The sequence below is a fragment of the Bos indicus x Bos taurus genome, chromosome 22, assembly GCF_003369695.1.
Source record: "Bos indicus x Bos taurus breed Angus x Brahman F1 hybrid chromosome 22, Bos_hybrid_MaternalHap_v2.0, whole genome shotgun sequence".
In the NCBI taxonomy this organism is placed as follows: domain Eukaryota; kingdom Metazoa; phylum Chordata; class Mammalia; order Artiodactyla; family Bovidae; genus Bos; species Bos indicus x Bos taurus.
Window position 1 is genome coordinate 5,432,805 of NC_040097.1, and position 25,730 is coordinate 5,458,534.

General features: G+C 47.6%; 1 protein-coding gene across 9 annotated transcripts in view; it reads right to left on the minus strand.

The window, feature by feature from the left end:
* The window catches only part of ATG7 (autophagy related 7), a 274,984-nt gene that overhangs the window by 246,622 nt on the left and 2,632 nt on the right, over positions 1-25,730 (minus strand). For 8 of the 9 annotated variants that reach the window (XR_003507793.1, XR_003507795.1, XR_003507794.1 and 5 more), the window contains exons 2-3: positions 5,694-5,866; positions 5,176-5,230 (exon numbers count right to left, since the gene is read on the minus strand). Coding sequence is in view for 6 of the 9 variants with exons in the window: in XM_027523159.1 (XP_027378960.1) it covers positions 5,176-5,230; positions 5,694-5,853 (215 nt within the window). In the remaining 3 variants the exon portion in view is untranslated. The remainder of the gene's footprint in view (positions 1-5,175; positions 5,231-5,693; positions 5,867-25,730) is intronic. The other variant, XM_027523157.1, reaches the window with a different exon arrangement.

Sequence of the window (25,730 nt, forward strand, 5' to 3'; positions counted from 1 at the left end):
AGACAGGAGCTGGCTTCCCTGGTGGCTCAGTGGAGAAGAATCCGCCTGCCAATGCAGGAGACACGGGTTCGACCCCTGATCTGGGAAGATCCCACATGCTGCAGAGCAACTAAGCCCTAAGCCCGGGCGCCACAACCACTGAGTCTGCGCACCCACGGGCTGCAACAACGGAAGCACACGCGCCCAGAGCCTGCGCCCCGCGATGAGAAGCCCCTGCGACGAGAAGCCCCCACGACGAGAGGCCCCCGCAACAAGAGGCCCACACACCACAACTGGACAGGAGCCCCCGTTTGCCACAACTAGAGAAAAGCCCACACAGCAACAAGACCTAGCACAGCCATAAATAAATCAATCAAATTCTACATTAAAAAAAAAGAACAGACAGGAGTGAAGGCAGCTGGTGAGGAATGCTGGACCCTCCAGCTTATACTAAAACTGCTGCTGCTGCTGCTGCTAAGTCGCTTCAGTCGTGTCCGACTCTGTGTGACCCCATAGACAGCCCACCAGGCTCCCCCGACCCTGGGATTCTCCAGGCAACAACACTGGAGTGGGTTGCCATTTCCTTCTCCAAGGCATGAAAGTGAAAAGTGAAAGTGAAGTCACTCAGTCGTGTCCGACTCTTAGCGACCCCATGGACTACAGCCTACCAGGCTCCTCCGTCCATGGGATTTTCCAGGCAAGAGTACTGGAGTGGGGTGCCATTGCCTTCTCCATACTAAAACTATACCACCCCATTTATGAGCCTCAGATAATTGAGGACTGTACACTGAATGCATTTTCCTCATTATTTTGTGACTGCTCCAAAAGTCAGTCAGTCTTTGCCGATGCAGGAGAGAGATGACTAGGATTTTTTGCTTTGACGTGCAATCACAAGGATTTATTATGGAGCAAGAAAGCTCTGAAGGGAACAAGAAACATCAAAACATATCTTTTAAAGGTACAAAGACTAACATCATTTTCGATTCAAGTTGTGCAATTTAGTTTCACAATTTGATTGTGACAGAGGAATAAAATGTATTGACTTTTGAAGAGATTTTTTGTTTTCAAATTCTAGGGAGACTTTATTTGAAATGCCCTAATCTTTGACTAATCCAGTCCCGTCACTTCATGGCAAATAGATAGGGAAACAATGGAAACAGGGACAGACTTTATTTTCTTGGCCTCCAAACTCACTGCAGATAGTGACTGCAGCCATGAAATTAAAAGACATTTGCGCCTCGTAAAAAAAGCTATGACCAATCTAAACAGCATATTAAAAAGCAGAGACATTACTTTGCTGACAAAGGTCCATAAAGTCAAAGCTATTGTTTTTCCAGTAGTCAAGTATGGATGTGAGAGTTGAACTACAATGAAGGCTGAGCGATGGAGACTTGATGCTTTTGAACTGTGGTGTTGAAGACTCTTGAGAGTCCCTTGGACAGCAAGGGGACCAAACCAGTCAGTCCTCAAGGAAATGAACCCTGAATATTCACTGGAAGGACTGATGCTGAAGCTGGAGCCCCAGTACTTTGGCCACCTGATGCGAAGACCTGACTCATTAGAAAAGACCATGATTCTGAGCAAACTGAGGGCAGGAGGAGAAGGGGATGACAGAGGACGAGATGGTTGGATGGCATCACCGACTCAATGGACATGAGTTTGAGCAAGCTCCGGGAGATGGTGAAGACAGGGAAGCCTGGCGTGCTGCAGTCCAAGGGCTCGCAAAGAGTCGGACACGCCTGAGCGACTGAACAACAACAATAAATCTTTGACTATCTTCATACTCAGGTGGTCTTTACAAATACCTCTTCATGTTCCCCTTATTCCCCACCCTCACACAGCAAACACACGAGGGAGCAGAAAAAGATGGCCCCCCTCCTGGAAGCCTGTAATCTCCAGCTCTCAGTTATCTTAAAGCCTCTCAACATGCTTTCTGCTCTGCCCCCAGGCACAGAATTTAGTTTCTCACACAACCCAGTCAACACTTCCAGCGACCCGGGCACTGAACTCTGGCTTTCTGATTCTGCCGCTGTTGATCCTCTTTCCTTCCTGAAAACATCATTTCTGGTTCTTCTTCTCCAGCAAATCATGTCTCTTTGGCGAGTTCTGCGTTTCTGCCCTCCCTGCTCAGGTCTGGTCCCTGTCACTGCCCTTCCTTCTCCTCACGCTACAGCCTCTTCTTCTCTTACAGCCTGGACTCTGTCAACTCTAACTCAACATGTCCTAAACCAAATTTACCTCCTCCCCAAACTACATCCACCTCCTGGCTTCTCAGTTTCTACAGAAAATAAGAAACTGCCTCCAGCTACTCAGACCGCTGACTGTGGCTCAGATCATGAACTCCTTATTGCCAAATTCAGACTGAATGGAAGAAAGTAGGGAAAACCACTAGACCATTCAGGTATGACCTGAATCAAATCCCTTATGATTACACAGTGGAAGTGAGAAATAGATTTAAGGAACTAGATCTGATAGATAGAGTGCCTGATGAACTATGAACGGAGGTTCGTGACATTGTACAGGAGACAGGGGTCAAGACCATCCCCATGGAAAAGAAATGCAAAAAAGCAAAATGGCTGTCTGGGGAGGCCTTACAAATAGCTGTGAAAAGAAGAGAAGAGAAAAGCAAAGGAGAAAAGGAAAGATATAAGCATCTGAATGCAGAGTTCCAAAGAATAGCAAGAAGAGATAATAAAGCCTTCCTCAGCCATCAATGCAAAGAAATAGAGGAAAACAACAGAATGGGAAAGACTAGAGATCTCTTCAAGAAAATTAGAGATACCAAGGGAACATTTCAGGCAAAGATGGGCTCAATAAAAGACAGAAATTGTATGGACCTAACAGAAGCAGAAGATATTAAGAAGAGGTGGCAAGAATACACAGAAGAACTGTACAAAAAAGATGTTCATGACCCGGATAATCATGATGGTGTGATCACTCACCTAGAGCCAGACATCCTGGAATGTGAAGTCAAGTGGGCCTTAGAAAGCATCACTATGAGCAAAGTTAGTGGAGGTGATGGAATTCCAGTTGAACTATTTCAAATCCTGAAAGATGATGCTGTGAAAGTGCTGCACTCCATATGCCAGCCAATTTGGAAAACTCAGCAGTGGCCACAGGACTGGAAAAGGTCAGTTTTCATTCCAATCTCAAAGAAAGGCAATGCCAAAGAATGTTCAAACTACCACACAATTGCACTCATCTCACATGCTAGTAAAGTAATGCTCAAAAGTCTCCAAGCCAGGCTTCAGCAATACGTGAACTGTGAACTTCCTGATGTTCAAGCTGGTTTTAGAAAAGGCAGAGGAACCAGAGATCAAGTTGCCAACATCTGCTGGATCGTGGAAAAAGCAAGAGAGTTCCAGAAAAACATCTATTTCTGCTTTATTGACTATGCCAAAGCCTTTGACTGTGTGGATCTCAATAAAATGTGGAAAATTCTGAAAGAGATGGGAATACCTCTTGAGAAATCTGTATGCAGGTCAGGAAGCAATAGTTAGAACTGGACATGGAACAACAGACTGGTTCCAGATAGGAAAAGGAGTACGTCAAGGCTGTATATTGTCACCCTGCTTATTTAACTTATATGCAGAGTACATCATGAGAAACGCTGGACTGGAAGAAACACAAGCTGGGGAATCAAGATTGCCGGGAGAAATATCAATAACCTCAGATATGCAGATGACACCACCCTTATGGCAGAAAGTGAAGAGGAACTCAAAAGCCTCTTGATGAAAGTGAAAGAGGAGAGTGAAAATGTTGGCTTAAAGCTCAACATTCAGAAAACAAAGATCATGGCATCTGGTCCCATCACTTCATGGGAAATAGATGGGGAAACAGTGGAAACAGTGTCAGACTTTATTTTGGGGGGCTCCAAAATCGCTGCAGATGGTGACTGCAGCCATGAAATTAAAAGACGCTTACTCCTTGGAAGGAAAGTTATGACCAACCTAGACAGCATATTAAAAAGCCTCTGCTTTTTACTTTGCCAGCAAAGGTCCGTCTAGTCAAGGCTATGGTTTTTCCAGTGGTCATGTATGGATGTGAGAGTTAGACTGTGAAGAAAGCTGAGCACCAAAGAATTGATGCCTTTGAACTGTGGTGTTGGAGAAGACTCTTGAGAGTCCCTTGGACTGCAAGGAGATCCAACCAGTCCATTTTAAAGGAGATCGGTCCTGGGTGTTCTTTGGAAGGACTGATGCTAAAGCTGAAACTCCAGTACCTTGGCCACCTCATGCGAAGCGTTGACTCATTGGAAAAGACTCTGATGCTGAGAGGGATTGGGGGCAGGAGGCAAAGGGGACGACAGAGGATGAGACGGCTGTATGGCATCACCGACTCTATGGATGTGAGTCTGAGTGAAGTCTGGGAGTTGGTGATGGACAGGGAGGCCTGGTGTGCTGCGATTCATGGGGTCGCAAGGAGTCGGACACGACTGAGCGACTGAACTGAACTGAAATGACCTGGGTAAGTCACTTCACCTTTGGACTCATAGTTTCCTCACCTGAGAAAGGGAAGAAAACCACACCTGGCAGGTCTGAAAGGATTATCTCTAGAAAATAAGTCAGTAATGACGGTCCCCAATTAGTCAAAGACACCTCTGTGAGAACATTATGTCACGTTTCCTTGCACATCCCTACTGTGCCTTGCACAGTAACTTGTATATAGAAGTAGTCTCATAAATGCTCATTGCTGCACCTAATAGGTAATAAATACGTGCTGAAATGGAGAAGGCAACGGCACCCCACTCCAGTACTTTTGCCTAGAAAATCCCATGGACGGAGGAGCCTGGTAGGCTGTAGTCCATGGGGTCGCTAGAGTTTGATACGACTGAGCGACTTCACTTTCACTTTTCACTTTCATGCACTGGAGAAGGAAATGGCAACCCACTCCAGCGTTCTTGCCTGGAGAATCCCGGGTACGGGGGAGCCTGGTGGGCTGCCGTCTCTGGGGTCGCACAGAGTCGGACATGACTGAAGCGACTTAGCACATGCTGAAAAAATGAACCAGACAGTCCTGAGCACCCAGCACTTGTCCCATGCCATGGAAGGTACAACAGAACCATGAGATGCTAGCCCTGCTCACCAGAAGCTTCTGTGGATGGTCCCACGGCCCACCTACGATGAAAGTTAAGAACCCTCATTCCTTGCAAAAATCAGCATTCTCTATTCTAGATTTCCGTCAAAAAATACTCACATGTCGAAAGCACTGAACTCCAACGTTAAGCGAGCTGGCAGCCCCACAGAGTCACCTGGAAGGAAGCATTTACACATTCAATCATGAGTTAGTCACAGCAGCCTTTGCAACAAAAACATGCGTGGATCACTCTCTTCTGGTGAAGCCCAAAGGGCCCCATCCAATTTCCAGCCACCCAAGCTGAAGAAGGACATAGCAGCAGATGATGGCTTTTGTGAATCCAAGGTATTTGCCAAGAATATGAATGCAAAGATTCACTGGGGAAAATGTTTCCAATCCCCTTCCCCAGCAATACTCAGTAACGGGTATTAACTCTTTCGATTAATACACTGGCTTCTCCCTTTCTTCTCCCAATAAGGAAAAAAGAAATGAACATGGGTCAAAAAGTCAGGCAGTAAAGTAGAAACCAGGGGAGAGCATTAATGGTAAAAGTCAAGGACACCCCATTCTGAAGGAGATCTGACCCTACACTGGGCAGAGAAGGTAAGAGAAGAAGAATGGAGTTTCCTATCACCTACCGTTGTAGTAATAACCCTTAATGTCCTTGGGAGCTTCGTCTAGCCGGTACTCATTCAGCTTCTTCTGGGTCAACTCATGCCAGAAGCCAACATCCAAGGCGCTGCTGAAGGGGGCGAACTGCAATCTGGAGAGGCCGGGGTCTCCCATAGCTGCTGCCATTCGTTATCGCCTGCTAGAAACGAAACACGGCAACAATGCACAGAATACGGTGAGAAAGGACATTTGTAATCACGCTTGAGACAGAGAAACAGAAAGTGACCAGAGGTTGACAAGCTGCCTGAAGACACAGCTTTGGAAAGCAACTCGAGGGTCTTGGCTACATTGCCACATTCAGCCTCTGGGCAACACAACTGACCCCCCTGGCCTTCACTTCAGGGCATCTTTCTCGCAAGCCAGTCTGACTGATGCGCTAGTGTTAACCCTTCTTTGAACCATCCTGTGTGGCCCCAGGGAACTGTACAAGCACAAAAACCCAAAGTCCAGCCAGTGAGCAACGCCAGCGGTCAGGGTTCTGAGTGAGGCAGTGCTTGAGCACCCCAGCCAAGAAGGATGAAGAAATTCCCCCACCCAAACCACAGTATCAGAACTGCTTTGAAATGTCACACTTTATCCTTCAAATGCAGGAAATTTGCACTTCACTATATATGTTTTATTTTTTTAATTTTACTTTTTTTTGTTTTGTTTTTAAATTTTTATTTTCAAATGATTATAAGTTCACTAGAAGTTGCCAAAACAGAGAGGTCCCAATGTGCCTTCCACCCAGTTTCCCTCCATGCTGCTGCTACTGCTAAGTCACTTCAGTCGTGTCCGACTCTGTGTGACCCCATAGACAGCCCACCAGGCTCCCCCGTCCCTCAGATTCTCCAGGCAAGAACACTGGAGTGGGTTGCCATTCCTTCTCCAATGCAAGAAAGTGAAAAAGTGAAAGCGAAGTTGCTCAGTCTTGTCCGACTCTTAGCGACCCCATGGACTTCAGCCCACCAGGCTCCTCCATCCATGGGATTTTCCAGGCAAGAGTACTGGAGTGGGGTGCCATTGCCTTCTCCTAATTTTACTTTTTTTACTGCAGACTTTTTACTTTGTATTAGGGTACAGCTGACAGACCTAGATAGTGTGTTAAAAAGCAAAGACATGAGTTTGCTGACAAAGGTTCATATAGTCAAGGCTGTGGTCTTTTCAGTAGTCATGTATGGATGTGAGAGCTGGACCATAAAGAAGACTGAGTGCCGAAGAATCGATGCTTCTGAACTGTGGTGTTGGAGAAGACTCTTGAGAGTCCCTTGGACTGCAAGGAGACCAAACCAGTCAATCCTAAAGGAAATCAACCCTGAATATTCATTGGGAGGACTCATGCTGAAGGGGAAGCTTCAATATTTTGGCCACCTGATGTGAAGAGCCTTGGTAAAGACCCTGGGAAAGACTGAGAGCAGAAGGGGGCAGCAAAGGATGAGATGGTTGGATGGCATCACCGATTCAAATCATCAAATAAACTTGACCATCTTGGCCAGTAGGCATACGTTCAATGTAATTCCCTGTGTCCCCTGCACACTCTCATGGGGGAGGGGACACAGACCCTGGGGTGATGGGGTGGTTGGGGTGGGGGGAAGCACAACCCTAGAGGAACTTGCAGTTCCAAAGGCACATGTTGATGAGTCACTTGAGTCTCCAACTGCCCCAAGACAGATGAGTATGTCTGCAGTGGGATGTATGAACAGTCACACTAGAGGGGATAAATAAAAGAAGACAGGTCATGTCTACTCAGGTTCTGCGTGAGTTTTGGGCCAAGATTTTTTAAAACCTTTCGGTTCTCTAAACGTGTTGGATATCAGAGAGACAAGGAGCTCTGGTCCAATAGCAATTATATGGTAAAATGCAAGGGAGTACCACCTAAACCTGGTGAAAATCCAGGCAGAGGAGGTGAGGGCGGGTCAGAGCAAGGGGAGGCCCCGAGCAGGGCCTGGGCACGGGTTCGCAACATCACATCAGCTGGCACTGCACAAGTGTTTCCACCTCCTGGTGGGCTTATTAAAAAATGAAGATGCCTCGGATCCACTTGCTGGGGGTCGGGGGAGGAGGAGGGAGAAAGGACAGAGAGGGTGGTGGGGACCGGTGCTCCAGGGGATCCTGATTCGAGTTTGATGCTATCTTGAAGCCTTCGGAACACCAGCATTCTTACTTCTGGAGTCAGAATTTGCCTGCCAAATGCAAGAGACATGGGTTCGATCCTTGGGTCGGGAAGATCCCCTGGAGAAGGAAATGGCAACCCACTCCAGTGTTCTTGCCTGGAGAATCCCATGGACAGAGGAGCCTGGCGGGCTACAGACCATGAGGTCGCAAAGAGCCAGACACGACTGAGCATGCACACACATGCGGACACAGCGACCTCTGAACCATTTCAAACATATTTAAATGCACCCTGGGCCCATATGAAACAATCTTTGGCTTTTGTTTTAAAGGCTCTTCATAGCTTCGCGCTTGCAGAATGTTCACCTTTTTTGGGTCACTCCTGTGTTCACAGGCCCCAGAAAAGTTTGTGGGTCCTAGGCACTGTGCCTTCAGTGCCCAGTGGAGAAACAGACCCTCATGCTGGTGGCCTGGGGCCCACTGTATGAGAAACACTGGCATAGAACACCCTCAGAGTCTCCTGCTTGGTTCTGCGGGTTTCTCCATCGCTCCTTTCTCCTCTCTCCCTCTGCAACACAGCTGGCATTCTCCTTCTACTGCTGGCTTTTGAAAGCTTCTGTGCTCAGCCCTCTCCTTCGTCTATAAGCTTTCCCCGAAGCAAATTTTTCATTTTATACACCCATTTCCATCTAGATGCCAATGAATCCCAGGATGGTATTTCTAACGCTAACCTCCAACCGTATATTAAAGTGTCTTTTAAAGGCTGGAATTGAATTTCTCACAGGCATCTTCAGCTTGACAAATCGAAAACTGAATGTTCCTTTCACTAAAATTGTGTCCATTTTCCTATATGTCCAAGTTTATTAAACAGCACCATCATATAGCCACAAAGAAACCTCAAAGTCATCTTCAATTCTGCTCTCTCTCACATCCAATAAACCACTACGTGCTAGAGGATCAATAGTCCTCTGCCACGAGTTGAAAGTGGTAGTTACGAAGCATTGGCCAGGGCCAGGCACTGCGGCAGGGGTGGGCGCCTGCATTAGCACCTCCCCAAAGCCCTAAGAAGCGACAGTTCAGGTTTCACAGAAGACGACACTGACGTTCAGAGAGATAAGAATCTACACCTCAGCAGAACAGCGGTACAAACAGATCTCATCTGAAATCCTCTGTGGGATGGGGCAGCAGACCCCTACACACACTTCACAATCAACCGCAATTTAGTCTTAAAAGTCGACAGTAACTCATTTTGATGACCTGCTAAGGTCACCAAGATGTTGAAGTACCACGGAATGTAGCTCGCCGAGCTCCCCTGTTCATGGAATTCTCTAGGCAAGAATACTGGAGTGGGCAGCCAGTCCCTTCTCCAGGGCATCAAAGGTTACCAAGATGAAATTTTACCAGTGCCAAAGACAAAAGAGAAAATTCTATTCCATATGGCCCCTGAGCAGCCAGGAAAAAGAGGACCACATAAGAGAATGGACTAGAAAGTAATCTGCATAAGAGGCACACCACTGGGATTTCCCTGGCGGTCCAAGGGCTAAGACTCCGAGCTCCCACACACCACAAATGAGATCCAGCACAGCCAAATAAATAATATTAAAACAAATCAGAGGCCCATGCTTCATTTCTGACATATTTGGTCTTTGAGAAATTCTGAGCAGAACCCAAGAGCCCATTTCACAAGAGGATGTGGTCCGTATCCAGCCGCTGAAGTGGTGCCTTACTGGCTAGGGCGATGGAGAGGTCTTAAGCAACACCAGCAGTGGATGATTAGGAAGCTGCTGGAAACATCTAAACAGGATACTCGAGTAAAAAGCTATCACCTAGCAACCTATGCAATGTCTATGTCACACTGTCCCTAAACTAGAAGGGAAGACTTAAGACCTAACGATAAGGAGGGAATCCTGGAGGAGGAGGAAGTGAGTCCCAGGTGCAAGGTCATTCGTGTGTAACCAACCTAGACACAAACAGTACCTGCGTCCTGAAAAGTCAGGCTTGCCCGGATAATCCCAAATGGTGCAGGGGAGACTTGAAGCCTCGGCTCAGCTTACAAAGCTGAAAGCTTATTTCTACTGATCATCAACGTTTTATTCAGGATGTGAAACCCAAGAGTTTCACACAAGATGGGATTGCATCACTTCCAGTGAAAGAGGAAAGGCTTTGAGGACTTGAGACTGTAATGAACAAGAACCCCAGCAGTAGAAGAGACCCAGTGGTAACCAAACTATCCAGTGAGGAGTGACCTGAAATAACGCAGATGCCTGTCAAGCAATACGAACCCTCTGCAGCTACCACACAAACTTACCAATTTTAGGCTTTTCTAAAAATAAAACTAAGTCACACTCGGCAACTTAAACAAGTTAAGTGCTTGAAAAACACTACCCTGTGGTACTTTCCAGAAGCTCCTGTCCAATGGACCTAACCATTGTGTCAGTGCTGTTCTTCACCATCAGATCCCCACAGAACACGTGTAACAGTGGTTGCCTCCCAGGAAAGAAATTCCAGGGGTCAGAGACAGGGCTGTGGACAGACTTATTTTCACTCTGTGTCTTTTTTGCCTTTTGGGTTTTGTAATAAGTAAATAAGTAAAATAAGGAAAGAGAAAAGCCCTGACCCAATGGCAAGAAGAGCGGGAATGAGAGACAGGTGAGAAGACCAGTTCAACTGTTTTGGTTCAGAGAAATAACACATGGAAAACCCTGACGCAAGAACCTGTCCTACTTATCTTTCTCCAGCACCCAGCACAGTGCCTAGGATAGATTAGGCACTCAGAAGCTGCTGACATGAAATAACAGCTTTCTTCTCCCCAAAAGAGTCAATGGATGGATGCTGGCTTAAGATTCAACATTCAAAAAATGAGGATCATGGCATCCAGTCCCATCACTTCATGGCAAACAGATGGGGAAATGACGGAAACAGTGAGAGACTTTTTTTTCTTGGGCTCCAAAATCACTGCAGATGGTGACTGCAGCCGTGAAATCAAAAGACGCTGATTCCTTGGAAGAAAAGCTATGACCGAACTAGATAGCATATTAAAAAGCAGAGACATTACTTTGCCAACAATGGTCCCTCTAGTCAAGGCTATGGTTTTTCCAGTGGTCATGTATGGATGTGAGAGCTGGACCATAAAGAAGGCTGAGCACTGAAGAATTGATGCTTTTGAACACTGGTGTTGGAGAAGAATCTTGAGAGTCCCTTGGACTAGCAAGAAGATCAAACCAGTCAATCCTCAAGAAAATCAACCCTGAATATTCATTGGAAGGACTGATGCTGAAGCTGAAGCTCCAGTACTTTGGCTACCTGATGTGGAGAACCAATTCATTGGAAAAAACCCTGATGCTGGGAAAGACTGAAGGCAGGAGAAGTGGGCAACAGAAGGCAAGATGGTTGGATGGCATCACTGACTCAATGGACACGAGTCTGAGCAAACTCTGGAAGACAGTGAAGGACAGGGAAGCCTGGCGTCTTGCAGTCCATGGGGTCACAGAGTCGGATACGACTGAGCAACTGAACAACAATCAGGAGGCAAGATTTGGGCAGAGTTTAACAGCGGTAACCTGACTTGTCCAGACAGGACGCAGGCTGACCAGCAAGATGATGTATTTTCCATTAGTGGAAGTACTCAAGCACGCATCAGGCAATCATTTCCCAAGTCATTTTGCACAGAGGTGGTCAGACAAGAACACGGGTTGGCAAGCTTTTTCTGAACAGAGCCAAATAGTAAATACTTTAGGCACCACGGTCCGAAATAGTTTCTGTCCTATTTTCTTCTTTTTTCACAACTCTTGAATGACGTAAAAAAATTCTTTAGCTCATGGACTGCACAAAAAAAGGCCTTGGGCTGGGTGTGCCCCACGGGCCATAGTTGGGCAAACTTGGACTAGATGATCTTCGAAACCTGTTGTTTTGATCCTTGGAAGGTGCCAATAAGGCATTTTTTTTTCTAGGATGACTGAGATTTGGGGTAGAATCTTCTCAGAGGGTAGGAGAGACGTGCTGAGGGTGCAGCAGATGACGAGGCTGGAATCCTAGGCTGCATGAGCCATCTATGGAGCCAGTCTGTCTTGAGGGACCAGCGAATGCAGTATCCACAGACCACTCGCACGCAGATGGGAGCGTCACTAAGTCAAGAAGAAGCGCCTTCGGTATTCACCCAGGCTCATCACACACGGGAAAGCCTGCGGCAGGCGCTGAACCCCACTCCCTCGGCAGGCACACAGCCACCCCCGGCGGGCTCCTCCACGCCTTCTCCCGGCCCCTTGCCACTGCCTCCCGGCTTCTCCAGTGCCACCCTGGGGGGCCTGCCCCCTCACTTCCACCCGACACCGCAGAAACAACCAAGCTGCTCAGTCCTCGGCTAACTCGCCTGCTGACCTGCCTCGGCGCCCCTGTCTGAAAGATGCTCTGCCCACGTCCCTGCACGAGGTGACCCGCTCCGGAAGGGCCTGCAGAGCTGCTGTGGCTCCATCCTCCCCTGCACCTCTCCATCGGCCACTGTGAGCACCACTACCCCGCGACCCCGACGGCGAGCACTGTGGGTCCCTCCGAATAAGCACTGAAAATGAAATACCACCTCCATAGATCTTCTGGCATTTTGTTATTCAAGATGCTCAAGATGGACATATTTTGGCTTCGCTGCTTATCCAGTTAACTGGAGCAGAGGCGTTTTCCTGGAATGAGTCTGCCCAGCCCTTCTCCCTCGGCGCCTGCCAAGAGGACTAGAGGCAGCAAACAGCAAGCCAGTACAGGATTTCTGGAAAAGGAAGGAGTAAAACTGGTGGAGAACAACAACAATCATAGAGACTAAAAAACAAGCAGACCTACCTTGAGGGACACTAGGCCCTTGGTGGGGGAGAGCAGAAAAACAGACCAGCCTGACTATGTGAACATCTCTCACTAGGATTTTTAACCTGTGTGTTCTTGGGGTTTTGTTTGCTTGCTTTCGGAAGGCAGGGGAGTTTTTGTTGTTTTATTTTAATGGTTCGGAGAAAGGATGCTGAAAGCTAATGTAGCTGGGAGCCAGGTCCTCAGTCAGATCAACTGACGTTGGGAATTCCGGCCCCATCACGCACTGGCCCGGCCCAGGGTGGGTAACATTGCAGCCTGTGCCTCTGCTTCGTCATCTGCAGATAATCATACCCAACCCTTGAGGCTGCTGGGAGGGCTAAATGGGAAAGCATGCGACGTGCCTCTTCCGGTGTCTGGCTGAGAACCAGTGGCCAGTCCAAGGCAGCTGCTCTTCTGTCTTATCGCCCCACCCTCCCCCGCCACCAGCCAAATGCGGGTGCCCTTCCCCACGCGCTCACCAGCAGATCTTCCCGCGCCTCGAGCAGCCCTCGCTAAGTTTCCCTCCCTCACCAGAGCTCTGCAGACATGGCAGAGGTTTAGTTACAAGCAAACGACGGTCTCCTGCTATAGGTCATCCAGGGGAAGTCCAGACAGGCGAGTGCTGACAGGTTGGGAGCGCTCTGTGTTCAGTTTCTCGGAGGCCACGCGGGGTCATTCACTTAGCAGAAGTGCCACCATCACCGCAGTTTGGCCTTAAGGCACCATCTCTGGGCCAAAACAATGGAGCGGAGAGAGCAGACTTCTCAGTTCCCCAGCTGCAGGGCTTGCGAGCTCTGGCAGTCATTAAAATAAGCACCGAGGCACATGACCAAGTCCCGCTGACAAGCCGAGTATGTGCTTAGCTGCTGATGGGTAAGAAGGCAGTGGAGACCACCAGGAGCGGGGAGGGGCGGCCTCTGGCATATGGAGCCGATGCCCATTTTGCTGGGTAATGATGCTTCTGCAACTTGATGAGTTTTGGAAGTCATTTGCCAGGCTGTTAAAGAAGGAAGTTTTTAAAAAGCTCTCCCTTCCCAAAAGGAGGCGGGTGCAAAGTTCCAAACTTAGAAGAAAGAGTAGGTTTTACCAGAAGATGAAAACTCGGGACTCCTACAGGGGAACCAGCTGGTACAGAAGCCTCAATTTCTTTTAAAAACAGCATCAGAGTCAAGATGTTCCCCGAGCCAAACTGATGATGTCTCCACAAGACACCAAGTCACCCCAGATGGCTTTCTTGGCGACGGTACTATTAGGCGCTGATAGCTGATGTGAGCAGGCAGGATAACTGCTCATAAGGTCGGGTTGTCCCTCTCGCCTCCTTGGGTCACCTCTGCCCTGGAAGGAGCCACATGATTTGCTTCTTCGGGAGGTCAGCCGGGGAGCCGGCAATCGCCTCCACAGGCTGCAGACTAACCTTTAGTCTCCACAGTTACTTCTGGGACCTGTTCTTCTTTGGCTTCATCTTATTTTCCCTGCTGTAATAACCTCAAACCTCCCCTGCGATCTGCTCTCTCGTTCGGCCTCAGATTTGAGAAAGGACGCCCTGGATACCAGTATTGTGGGGTACGGCAAGCCTATGAGAGTGGAGGCTGGGAAAACACGGGCAGGGAGGGAGTCAAAGAGATCATACGAGGAACGGGGCGGACACCATGCCCACTTTCGAGGCCTCTGCATTACATCAGCCCATCAACCGTGTCAACCTGCTCCGTCTTGTACCTGGGTGACAGCCACGGGATTTACCTAAACCACGAAGGAGCCCTCAGGTCAGCCAACAGCTAAAATCCGTGATGGTTTCCTAAAAGCTGCCTGAGGTATGAAGGACTGCGTCTGAGTAACAGTCCTTGTTTTCATTTCTGGTGATCTTTAAAAAGTTCTGGAAAATGAGAGGCGCTGAAAAACTGGGCCAAGCTATCACTTGGTTTCAGGCTTTTAAAATAATTTCCAAAGATGAGAATATAGATGGATTCTGTAGCCCACTGGACAGAGACTCCGCTCCCAGGGGAGGAGTCACACAGGCCATTCTGGTTCCGGCACCTCTGCACAATAAGAAAACCGTACCACTCCCTCAAAACGTTTTACCTCCTTAGAGAAAACTACTGTCATACATTAAGTTAGCTCAAGACATCTTTGCCCTTCTCTGCCAGAAAACCGTCATTACAAAATACACCCATGGCGCCCATGATCTGAACAGAACCCTCTCAGATGCGGCCCCTGCGCAACTGCATGCAGCTGCCCTGCGTGTCCACAAAGGCCACCACGGTTTCCCCAAGAACAAGCCGGGACAGCGTCACCGCACTGCTGCCGCGGCCATGGAAGAACCACAGACAGGCAACAGGCTACGGGGGCCTCAGCAAGGCCTCCGACAAGGCTTCTCCAGACAGCACAGGAGACGAGATGTGGATGCAAGAACGGACACAGTCAGAAGGACTTAAAACTGGTGAAATAACCTTCTTCAAAGGATGCTGGTTCAGGAATGAACTGATGGCAATCAGAGAGGAGCTGCCAGGGATGTCTTTGGTTCAGTCTTGGGGCCTATCAGGTTTGTATTTTATTCTCTCTGTGAGTGAATATCCATCATATTCACAAAGCATTTCACGCATGCTGAACCCTGTGTGCTCCACCAAGACGGCAGAGCAGAACGACATGCGCTCACGTTCTCCTGCGAGAACTCCAAAATTACAACTCACTGCTGGACAACTGTCAAGAGGAGAATGCTGGATCCCACCAAAAAAAGATACCCCTCGTAGCAAAGGAGAAGCCCCAGCAAGACAGCAGGCAGGGTGAAATCGAATTTAGAATCAAACCCCATACCCACCAGAGACACTCAGAGGGCTCAAACAAACCTTGTGTGCACCAGGACCCAGAGACCCCACAGACACTGAACCAGAACTGTGTTTGAGTGTCTCCTGCGGAGGTACGGGTCAGTAGCGGCCTGCCGCAGGGGCAGGGTCGCTAGGTGCAGACCTGGGTATGGCACAAGCCCTCTTGAAGGAGGTTGCCATTAACCCCACCGTAGAGCTGCCAGAATTTACTCAGGATTGGGGAAACAGACTCTTGGAGGGCAAAACAAAACCCTGTGTGCACCAGGACCCAGGAGAAAGGAGCAGTGACCCCACAAGAGACTGAGCCAGACTTGCCCGTGAGTGTCCAGGAGTCTCTGGTGGAGCTGTGGGTTGGCAGGGGCCTACTGCAGGGTCAGGGGCACTGAGTGCAGCAGTGCATCATGGGACCTTTTAAAGGAGGTCATTATCTTCATTACCTCCACCATAGTTTGGCCTCAGGTCAAACAACAGGGAGGGAACACAGCTCCACCCATTAACAGAAAATAGGATTAAAGATTTACTGAGCAAGGCCCCACCCATCAGAACAATCCCACGCAATCAGTCTCTCCCATTTGGAAGCTTCCATAACCCTTATCCTTATCCATCAGAGGGCAGACAGAATGAAAACCACAATCACAGAAAACTAACCAAACTGATCACATGGGCTACAGTCTTGTCCAACTCAGTGAAACCATGAGTCATGCCTTGTAGGGCCACCCAAGACAGATGGGTCATGGTGGAGAAGTCTGACAGAATGTGGTCCACTGGAGAAGGGAATGGCAAACCACTTCAGTATTCTTGCCTTGAGAACCCCATGAACAGTGTGAAAAGGCAAAAAGATAGGACACTGAAAGATGAACTCCCCAGGTCGGTAGGTGCCCAATATGCTACTGGAGATCAGTGGAGAAATAACTCCAGAAAGAATGAAGGGATGGAGCCAAAGCAAAAACAACACCCATTGTGGATGTGACTGGTGGTGGAAGTCAAGTCCGATGCTGTAAAGAGCAATATTGCACAGGAACCTGGAATGTTAGGTTCATGAATCAAGGGTAAATTGGAAGTGATCAAACAGGAGATGGCAAGAGTAAACATGGACATTTTAGGAATCAGTGAACTGGAATGGGTGAATTTGACTCAGATGACCATTATATCTACTACTGTGGGCAGGAATCCCTTAGAAGAAATGGAGTAGCCCTCATAGTCAACAGAAGAGTCTGAAATGCAGTACTTGGATGCAATCTCAAAAACGACAGCGTGCTCTCTGTTTCCAAGGCAAACCATTCAATATCACAGTAATCCAAGTCTATGCCCCTTCTAATGCTGAAGAAGCTAAAGTTGAACAGTTCTCTGAAGACCTACAAGACCTTCTACAACTGACACCAAAAAAAAGATGTCCTTTTCATTACAGAGGACTATAATGCAAAAGTAGTATGTCAAGAAACACCTGTAGTAGCAGGCAAATTTGGCCTTGAAGTACAGAGGGCAAAGGCTAACAGTGTTTCCAAAAGAATGCACTGGTCAGAGCAAACACCCTCTTCCAGTAACACAAGAGAAGACTCTACACGTGGACATCACCAGATGGTCAATACTGAAATCAGACTGATAGTATTCTTTGCAGCTGAAGATGGAGAAGCTCTACAGTCAGCAAAAATAAGACTGGGAGCTGACTGTGGCTCAGATCATTAACTCCTTATTGCCAAATTCAGACTTAAATTGAAGAAAGTAGGGAAAACCACTAGACCATTCAGGTAGGACCTAAATCAAATCCCTTAGGATTATACAGTGGAAGTGATAAGTAGATTCAAGGGATTAGATCTGATAGAGTGCCTGAAGAACCATGGACGGAGGTTCCTGACATTGTACAGTAGGCAGTGATCAAGACCACAACTAAGAAAAAGAAATGCAAAATTGTTGTCTGAGGAAGCCTTACAAATAGCTGAGAAAAGAAAAGAAGCGAAAGGCAAAGGAGAAAAGGAAAGATACGTCCATTTGAATGCAGAGTTTCAAAGAATAGCAAGGAGAGATAAGAAAGCCTCCCTTGGTGAACAATGCAAAGAAATACAGGAAAACTATAGAAGGCAATGGCACCCTACTCCAGTACTCTTGCCTGGAAAATCCCATGGACAGAGGAGCCTGGTGCGCTGCAGTCCATGGGGTCGCTAGGAGTCGGACACAACTGAGCGACTTCACTTTCACTTTTCACTTTCATGCATTGGAGAAGGAAATGGCAACCCACTCCAGTGTTCTTGCCTGGAGAATCCCAGGGACGGCGGAGCCTGGTGGGCTGCCGTCTATGGAGTCGCACAGAGTTGGACACGACTGAAGCGACTTAGCAGCAGCATAGAATGGGAAAGACTAGAGATCTCTTCAAGAAAATCAGAGATACCAAGGGAACATTTCAGGCAAAGATGGGCTCAATAAAGGACAGAAATGGTATGGACCTAACAGAAGCAGAAGATATTAAGAAGAGGTGGCAAGAACACACAGAAGAACTGTACAAAAAAGATCTTCAAGACCCAGATAACCATGATAATGTGATCACTCATCTAGAGTCAGATATCCTGGAATGTGAAGTCAAGTGGGCCTTAGGAAACATCACTACACAAAAAGCTAGTGGAGGGGATGGAATTCCAGTTGAGCTATTCCAAATCCTGCAAGGTGATGCTGTGAAAGTGCTGCACTCAATATGCCAGCAAATCTGAAAAACTCAGCCGTGGCCACAGGACTGGAAAAGGTCAGTTTTCATTTCAATCCCAAAGAAAGGTAATGCTAAAGAATGCTCAAACTACCACACAATTGCACTCATCTCACACACTAGCAAAGTGATGCTCAAAATTTTCCAAGCCAGGCTTCAACAGCTCATGAACGGTGAACTTCCAGATGTTCAAGCTGGATTTAGAAAAGGCAGAGGAATCAGAGGTCAAACTGCCAACATCCATTGGTTATAGAAAAAGCAAGAGAGTTCCAGAAAAACATCTGCTTTATTGACTATGCCAAAGCCTGTGACTCTCTTTGGAGAGTTTCCACCATAAACTGTGGAAAATTCTTAAAGAGATGGGAATACCAGACCACCTGACCTGCCTCCTGAGAAATCTGTATGCAGGTCAAGAAGCAACAGTTAGAACTGGACATGGAACAACAGGCTGGTTCCAAATCAGGAAGGGAGTACATCAAGGCTGTACATTATCACCCTGCCTCTTTAACTTATATGCAGAGTATATCATGCAAAACAGCAGGCTGGATGAAGCACAAGCTGGAATCAAGATTGCCGGGAGAAATACCTATAACCTCAGATAGTCAGATGACACCACTTATGGCAGCAAAGAACTAAAGAGCCTCTTGACGAAAGTAAAAGAAGAGAGTGAAAAAGTTGGCTTGAAACTCAACATTCAGAAAAATAAGATCATGGCATCCGGTCCCATCACTTCATGGCAAATAGATTGGGGAAAAAATGCAAACAGTGAGAGACTTTATTTTTGGGGGCTCCAAAATCACTGCAGATGGTAACGTCAGCCATGAAATTAAAAGACGTTTGCTCTTTGGAAGAGAAGTTATGACCAACCTAGACAGCATATTAAAAAGCAGAGACATTACTTTGCCAATGAACATTTGCCAAAGACATTACTTTGTCAAAGCTATGGTATTTCCAGTAGTCATGTATGGATGTGAGATCTGGACCATAAAGAAAGCTGAACACCAAAGAATTGATGCTTTTGAACCGTGGTGTTGAAGAAGACTCTTGAGAGTCCCTTGGACTTCAAGGAGATCCAACCAGTCTATATCCTAAAGGAAATCAGTCCTGACTATTTATTGGAAGGACTGATGCTGAAGCTGAAACTCCAATACTTTGGTCACCTGATGAGAAGAACTGACTTGCTGGAAAAGATCCTGATGCTGGGAAAGATTGAAGGCAGGAGGAGAAGGGGATGATAGAGGATGCGATGGTTGGGTGGCAACCCTGACTCAATGGACATGATTTTGAGTAAGCTCTGGGAGTTGGTGATGGACAAGGAAGCCTGGCGTGCTGCAGTCCATGGGGTCGCAAAGAGTAGGACACGACTGAGTGACTGAATTGAACTGAACCTTGCTACAGCAAGGACATTCCTTGGTGGCTCAGATGGTAAAGAATCTGCCTGCAATGCAGAAGACCCACTTTTGATTCTTATAACCACATCTTACCAGTGACTTAGATAACAATACAGGTTTGCTTATTAATTCTACACTTGGGGCTTCCCTGGTGGGCCAGAGGTTAAGAATCTGCCTGCCAATCCTGGGGACATGGGTTTGCTCCCTGGTCTGAGAAGATTCCACATGCCACAGAACAACCAAGTCCATGTTCTGCAACTTTTGAGCTGGCATGCTCTAGAGCCTGTGCTCTGTAATAAGAGAAGCACGGTAAGAAGCCGAAGCACTGCAACTAGAGAGTGGTCCCCATTTGCGGCAACCAGAAAAGTCTTGTGAACAGCAACCAAGACCCACCCCGACCAAAAAAAACCAAAAATCTACACATGACAGGAATAGGAAGAAGCAATGACGCATAACAGAAATTTAGAATAAAAGATTCTGACCACCTGGAATGACAGGCCTATTTATCAAGATTACAATTTTCAAGTTGTTAAATGGCAGAAAGTGCAGAGGAACTAAAGAGCATCTTGATGAGGGTGAAGGAGGAGAGTGAAAGAGTGGCTTAAGACTAAATATTAAAAAAACTAAGATAATGGCATCTGCCCCCATTACTGCATGGCAAATAGAAGGGGAAAAGGTGGGAGCAGTGACAGATTTCCTCTTGGGCCCCAAAATCACTGTGGATGGTGACTGCAGCCATGAAATCAGAATATGATTGTTTCTTGGCAGGAAAGCGATGACAAACCTAGACAGTGTGTTGAAAAGCAGAGACATTCCTCTGCCAACAAAGGTCTGTATAGTCAAGGCTATGGTCTTCCCAGTGGTTACCCACGGTTGTGAAAGCTGGATCATAAAGAAGGCAGAATGCCAAAGAATTGATGCCTTCGAACTGTGGTGCTGGAGAAGACTCCTGAAAGTCCCTCAGACAGCAAGGACATCAATTCGGTCCATCTTAAGGGAGATCAACCCTGAATATTCACTGAAAGGACTGATGCTGAAGCTGAAGCTCCAGTAGTTTGGTCATCTGATGCAAACAGACAACTCATTGGCAAAGTCCTTGAAGGTGGGAAAGATTGAGGGCAGGAGAAGAGGGTGTCAGAGGATGCGACGGCTGGACGGCATCACTGATGCAGTGAACATGAACTTGGGCAAACTCTGAGAGATGGTGAGGGGCAGGGAGGCCTGGCGTGCTGCAGTCCATGGGGTCGCAAAGAGTCAGACATGACTGGGCGACTGAACAACAACAATAAAATTTTCATAGAGGTAAATCCAGGGCCTTAAGTCTCAGTCCACAAAAACACCTGGACAACCATGCAATCTGATACACTGGAGACAGACATATGGTAGACAGAAGGGTGTAGCTTCATGAGCCAGAGAGACCCAAGTTCAAATCCCACCTTTGAAACTTCCAGCCACACAGCCTTGGGCAAGTCATTTATCTTCTCTGAGCCTACTTCCTCATCTGTAAGATGGGAAACCATCTGCAGTGCAGAATTATTGAGGGTTCAACTAGAAAATGCATGAATGTGGCACACAAGAGGCACTCAAAAAGAACATACCATCAACATACCATCAATAAAACACACACCCAAAACATGGGGTTTCCTCATCGTTCCTTCAATAGACACTGGTTTGATGTACCAGCTGCTGCTGCGTAGCTACTTCAGTCATGTCCAACTCTTCACAGCCCCATGGACTGCAGCCCGACAGGCTCCTCTGTCCATGGGATTCTCCAGGCAAGAATGCTGGAGTGCGTTACCATTCCCTTCTCCAGGGGATCTTCCCAATCCAGGGACAGAACCCAGGTCTCCCACGTTGCTGGCAGACTTTACCATCTGAGCCACCAGGAAAGTCCTGATGTACCAGACCCTGTGCTGAATTTCAGGACTCGATGGCAAAAAGCCATGGTTCCCGAGTTTAAGGAGCTAACAGTCTCAAGGTAAGACAGAGCAGGAATGACAATACAGCAGGTTACAGGTAAAAGAGCACAGCTGTCTGGTGTAAGCATTGGCACCGGATGTAATGGGAGGAGGAGGGAGGGACAGCTAAATTAGCCTGAAGAGGAAGGGGTGTTTCCCACAAAAACCCTCGAGCCCAGGCTTTTAAGAGAACTGGCAGTAGATTCTCAACAAGGACACCACTTGAATGCTGGTGGGACAGCTCTTTTTCATTTGGTGCTGGTCCCACACATTGTCTTCTCCTACTGTTTGGGGTTCTAGAGGTGAGAATACTGGAGTAGGTTGCCATGAGCGCAGCCATGAAATTAAAAGACATTTGCTTCTTGGAGGAAAGCTATGACAAATCTAGACAGCATATTAGAAGACAGAGACATCCCTTTGCTGACAAAGGTCCATACAGCCAAAGCTATGGTTTTTCCAGTAGTCATGTACAGACGTGAGAGTTGGACCATAAAGAAGGCTGAGTGCCGAAGAATTGATGCTTTTGAACTGCGGTTTTGGAGAAGACTCTTGAGAGTCCCCTGGACAGCAAGGAAATCAAACCAGTCAGTCCTAAAGGAAATCAGTCCTGAATGTGCACTGGAAAGACTGAAGCTGAAGCTCTAATACTTTGGCCACCTGATGTGAAGAGCCAACTCATTAGAAAAGACCCTAATGCCGGGAAACACTGAAGGCAGAAGGGGACGACAGAGGATGAGATGGTGGGACGGCATTGCCGACTCAATGGACATGAGGTTGAGTAAATTCCGCGAGATGGTGAAGGACAAGGAAACCAGGCGTGCTGCAGTCCATGGGGTCACGGGATCAGACATGACTTAGCGACTGAACAACCACCACCATCACACATCGCAGAGTGCCTGTCACCCCCGGCACCCTCTTCAATGCAGCTGTGCCTTGTGGTTATATCACAAAGTAAAACAGCTCCCCCCTCTTCCAAAAGTCCTCTGGACGGCTGAGAGAGGGGAGTGGTTGGCGGCTGCAGCCCAAACCAGTCCTGCTGGATGAGGAAGGTTATGCTGGGGAGTGGGGACAGTTTAGACAAAAGGAGGAAGCTTGTCTCAGTTCCACATCTGCAATTCTGGAAACACCCAACAGTCTCTGCAGAAGCTGAGAACGTTCTTATCCATCCAGGGGCCCACTGTCTGCTTAATTCCTCTTCTCCCTTCAGATCTCAGCTCAACCATCATGAGAGGGGAGCCTTCCCTGACTCCCTCAACTCCCACTCAGGTCAGTTTTCCTGTATCCGACCCACAAAGGGAGCCACCACCTCCCCTCCAGAGCACACGCGCAGTGTGAACGTTGGTCCTCACTGCTACAAGAAAAGCTCTTTGAGAAAGGCACTGTGTCAGCTTCTCATTTTCCTCCATCAATCGCTGTTTTCCCAGCACCTGCCCCCCACAGGTGCCCAATAAATACTTCCTGATGACCGAATCTATGTACCAAGGAAACAGCATGGTCCATTTCAGAACACACCCAGAGTTTTGTGTGGTAAGAAGGCAAGGTTCGTGCGCCACAGGAGCTGGAAACCACGCCCATAAAGTAGGCAAATGCCAAATCACGAAAGACCTTCCATGAAAAGCTACTGATTTGTATTTTAGCAAATATTGGGGGGCTCTGTTTGCTTTTTACATTTTGGGAGCACACAGCATATGGGACCTTAGTTCCCCGATCAGGGGCTGAACCCACATCCACTGTGGTGGGAGCATGGAGTCTTAAGCACTGCACTGCCAGGGAAGTCCCGCAAAGATCTATTATTTCAGAAAGGGCACTCCAGCAATAGTTAGGGCCAGACTGCTGAGGCCAGGCAAGCAGCTCGGAGGCCAGGCAGGAACACAGGCAGGAAGTGAAAAGGGGCCTGATCTAAGGCAGGGGGAGAGGAAACGCAGATGATGAAAACGTGTCCAGTCAGTATCAAGGGACGAGAAGCTGTGGAACTCTGACTAGCACCAGGAGGACGGGAGGCATGGTGTGAGTAGGAAAAGTCCAAGAGGACTCGAAGGGCTCTGCCTGGAATCAATAAATGCAGAAGGGGAATGCGAGAGAGTACAGACAGGAAGAAGAGTCACAGGTTTGGAGAGAAGATGATGACCTTAGCTTGGGACTCGCTGAGACGGAGGGCTGGTGCTCAGGAGAGATCTGGACTCGAGAGCCAGAGCAGAGGTCACTGGCCCAGGGATGAGAGTTTATGCTGTGCATAGAGATGAGCGTGAGTATGAGACCAGGCCTTGGAGAAAACCAGCATTTAAGGGACAAAAGGAAGAAAAGAGCCTGCGATGAAAACTGAGGGGAAACGGCCAGAGACAGAGTTCGAACCAGGAGTGCTTTTTCACAAGTGAAGGGAGAGCATCAATGTCAGACATACTGAGAAGGCGAAGAAGAGAAGGAAGGCAAAGAGTTCAGGGGTTCTGGCAACACCGAGGCCTGGTGACTTGGAGGAGAGTGGTTTGCGGGGAGGGCTGCTGCAGAAGTAGAATTTCAGTGAATGCTGACTTCAAGCAGCAGAGGTGGCAACTTGTCCAAGAAGTGTGGCTGCGACGGGGTAGAGCAGAGGGTAACAGGAGGGTGTTTTGTTTTTGCAAAAATGAAAGTAAAAACGGGGGTAGGGGGGGATGGATAGTAAATGGAAGGGTTAGTTAAACAGGAAAGAAATGGGAACAATGATGGGAACCAGGTCCTGAGGAAAAGGAACTGATAAAGGGATCTCAGCACAAGTAAAGGAATTAATCTTAGAACAAACACCATTTCCCCCCCCACGGAATTAAAATAAAAGGCAAAGCCATAGGGTTGGCTGGATTTAAGTTTGTAGTGATACAAGCTGAGAAGCCTTGACTGATGGCTACAACTCAGCGAAGTCAAAAGCAACAAAGGCGGCTGGGAGACGGATGAACACACGAGAGATGAGGAGGGATGCGCAGACAGCATCACACTGACTCTCAGACAGTGTGACGGTGTCGACAGCATCAAGTGCCCATGACGAAGCCTAGCAGAGTCACTGTGGGGTCTTGGATTCCGGCAAGGACAGTGAGTACAGTGTTGCTCCGCATGGCCAGGCTCCATGGGAAAAGGACTTGCTTTCTATGCCACACTCACAGAGAGACTGACACATTGGAACAAGGTCAAAGGAGGGTAAGCAGAAAGACGGTGTGAAAACCCCAGAGGTGATCATTCTGAGATCAGGTGGACCGGCTGACACCCAGCCCACCAAGATCATGGAGATGCACGTTGCCAGCCTGGTGACAGAGCAGCACCTACTGGTTCCCCCTTGAACACCCTGTGGCCACAGGACTGGAAAAGGTCAGTTTTCATTCCAACCCCAAAGAAAGGAAAAGCCAAAGAATGTTCTAACTACCGCACAATTGCACTCATCTGACATGCTAGCAAAGCAATGCTCAAAATTCTCCAAGTGAGGCTTCAACAGTACGTGAACCGAGAACTTCCAGATGTTCAAATTGGATTTAGAAAAGGCAGAGGAATCAGAGATCAAATTGCCAACGTCTGTTGGGTTATAGAAAAAGCAAGAGAATTCCAAAAAAACATCTACTTCTGCTTTACTGACTATGCCAAAGCCTTTCACTGTGTTTACCACAACAAACCATGGACAATTCTTAAAGAGATGGGAATACCAGACCACCTGGCCTGCCTCCTGAGAAATCTGTATACAGATCAAGAAGCAACAGTTAGAACTGGACATGGAACAATGGACTGATTCCAAATTGAGAAAGGAGTACATCAAGGATGTATACTGTCACCCTGCTTATTTAACTTCAATGCAGAGTACATCATGAGAAACGCTGGGCTGGATGAAGCACAAGCTGGAATCAAGACTGCTGGGAGAAACATCAATAACCTCACATATGCAGATGACACCACCCTTTTGGCAGAAAGTGAAGAGGACCTAAAGAGCCTCTTGATGAAAGAGGAGAGTGAAAATGCTGGTTTAAAATTCGATATTCAAAAAATGAAGATCATGGCATCCAGTCCCATCCCATCACTTCATGGCAAATAGATGGGGAAACAATAGAAACAGTGAGAGACTTTATTTTCTTGGGCTCCAAATTCACTGCAGATGGTGACTGCATCCATGAAATTAAAAGACGCTTGCTCCTTGGAAGAAAAACTATGACCAACCTAGACAGCATATCAAAAAGCAGAGACATTACTTTGCCAACATAGGTCC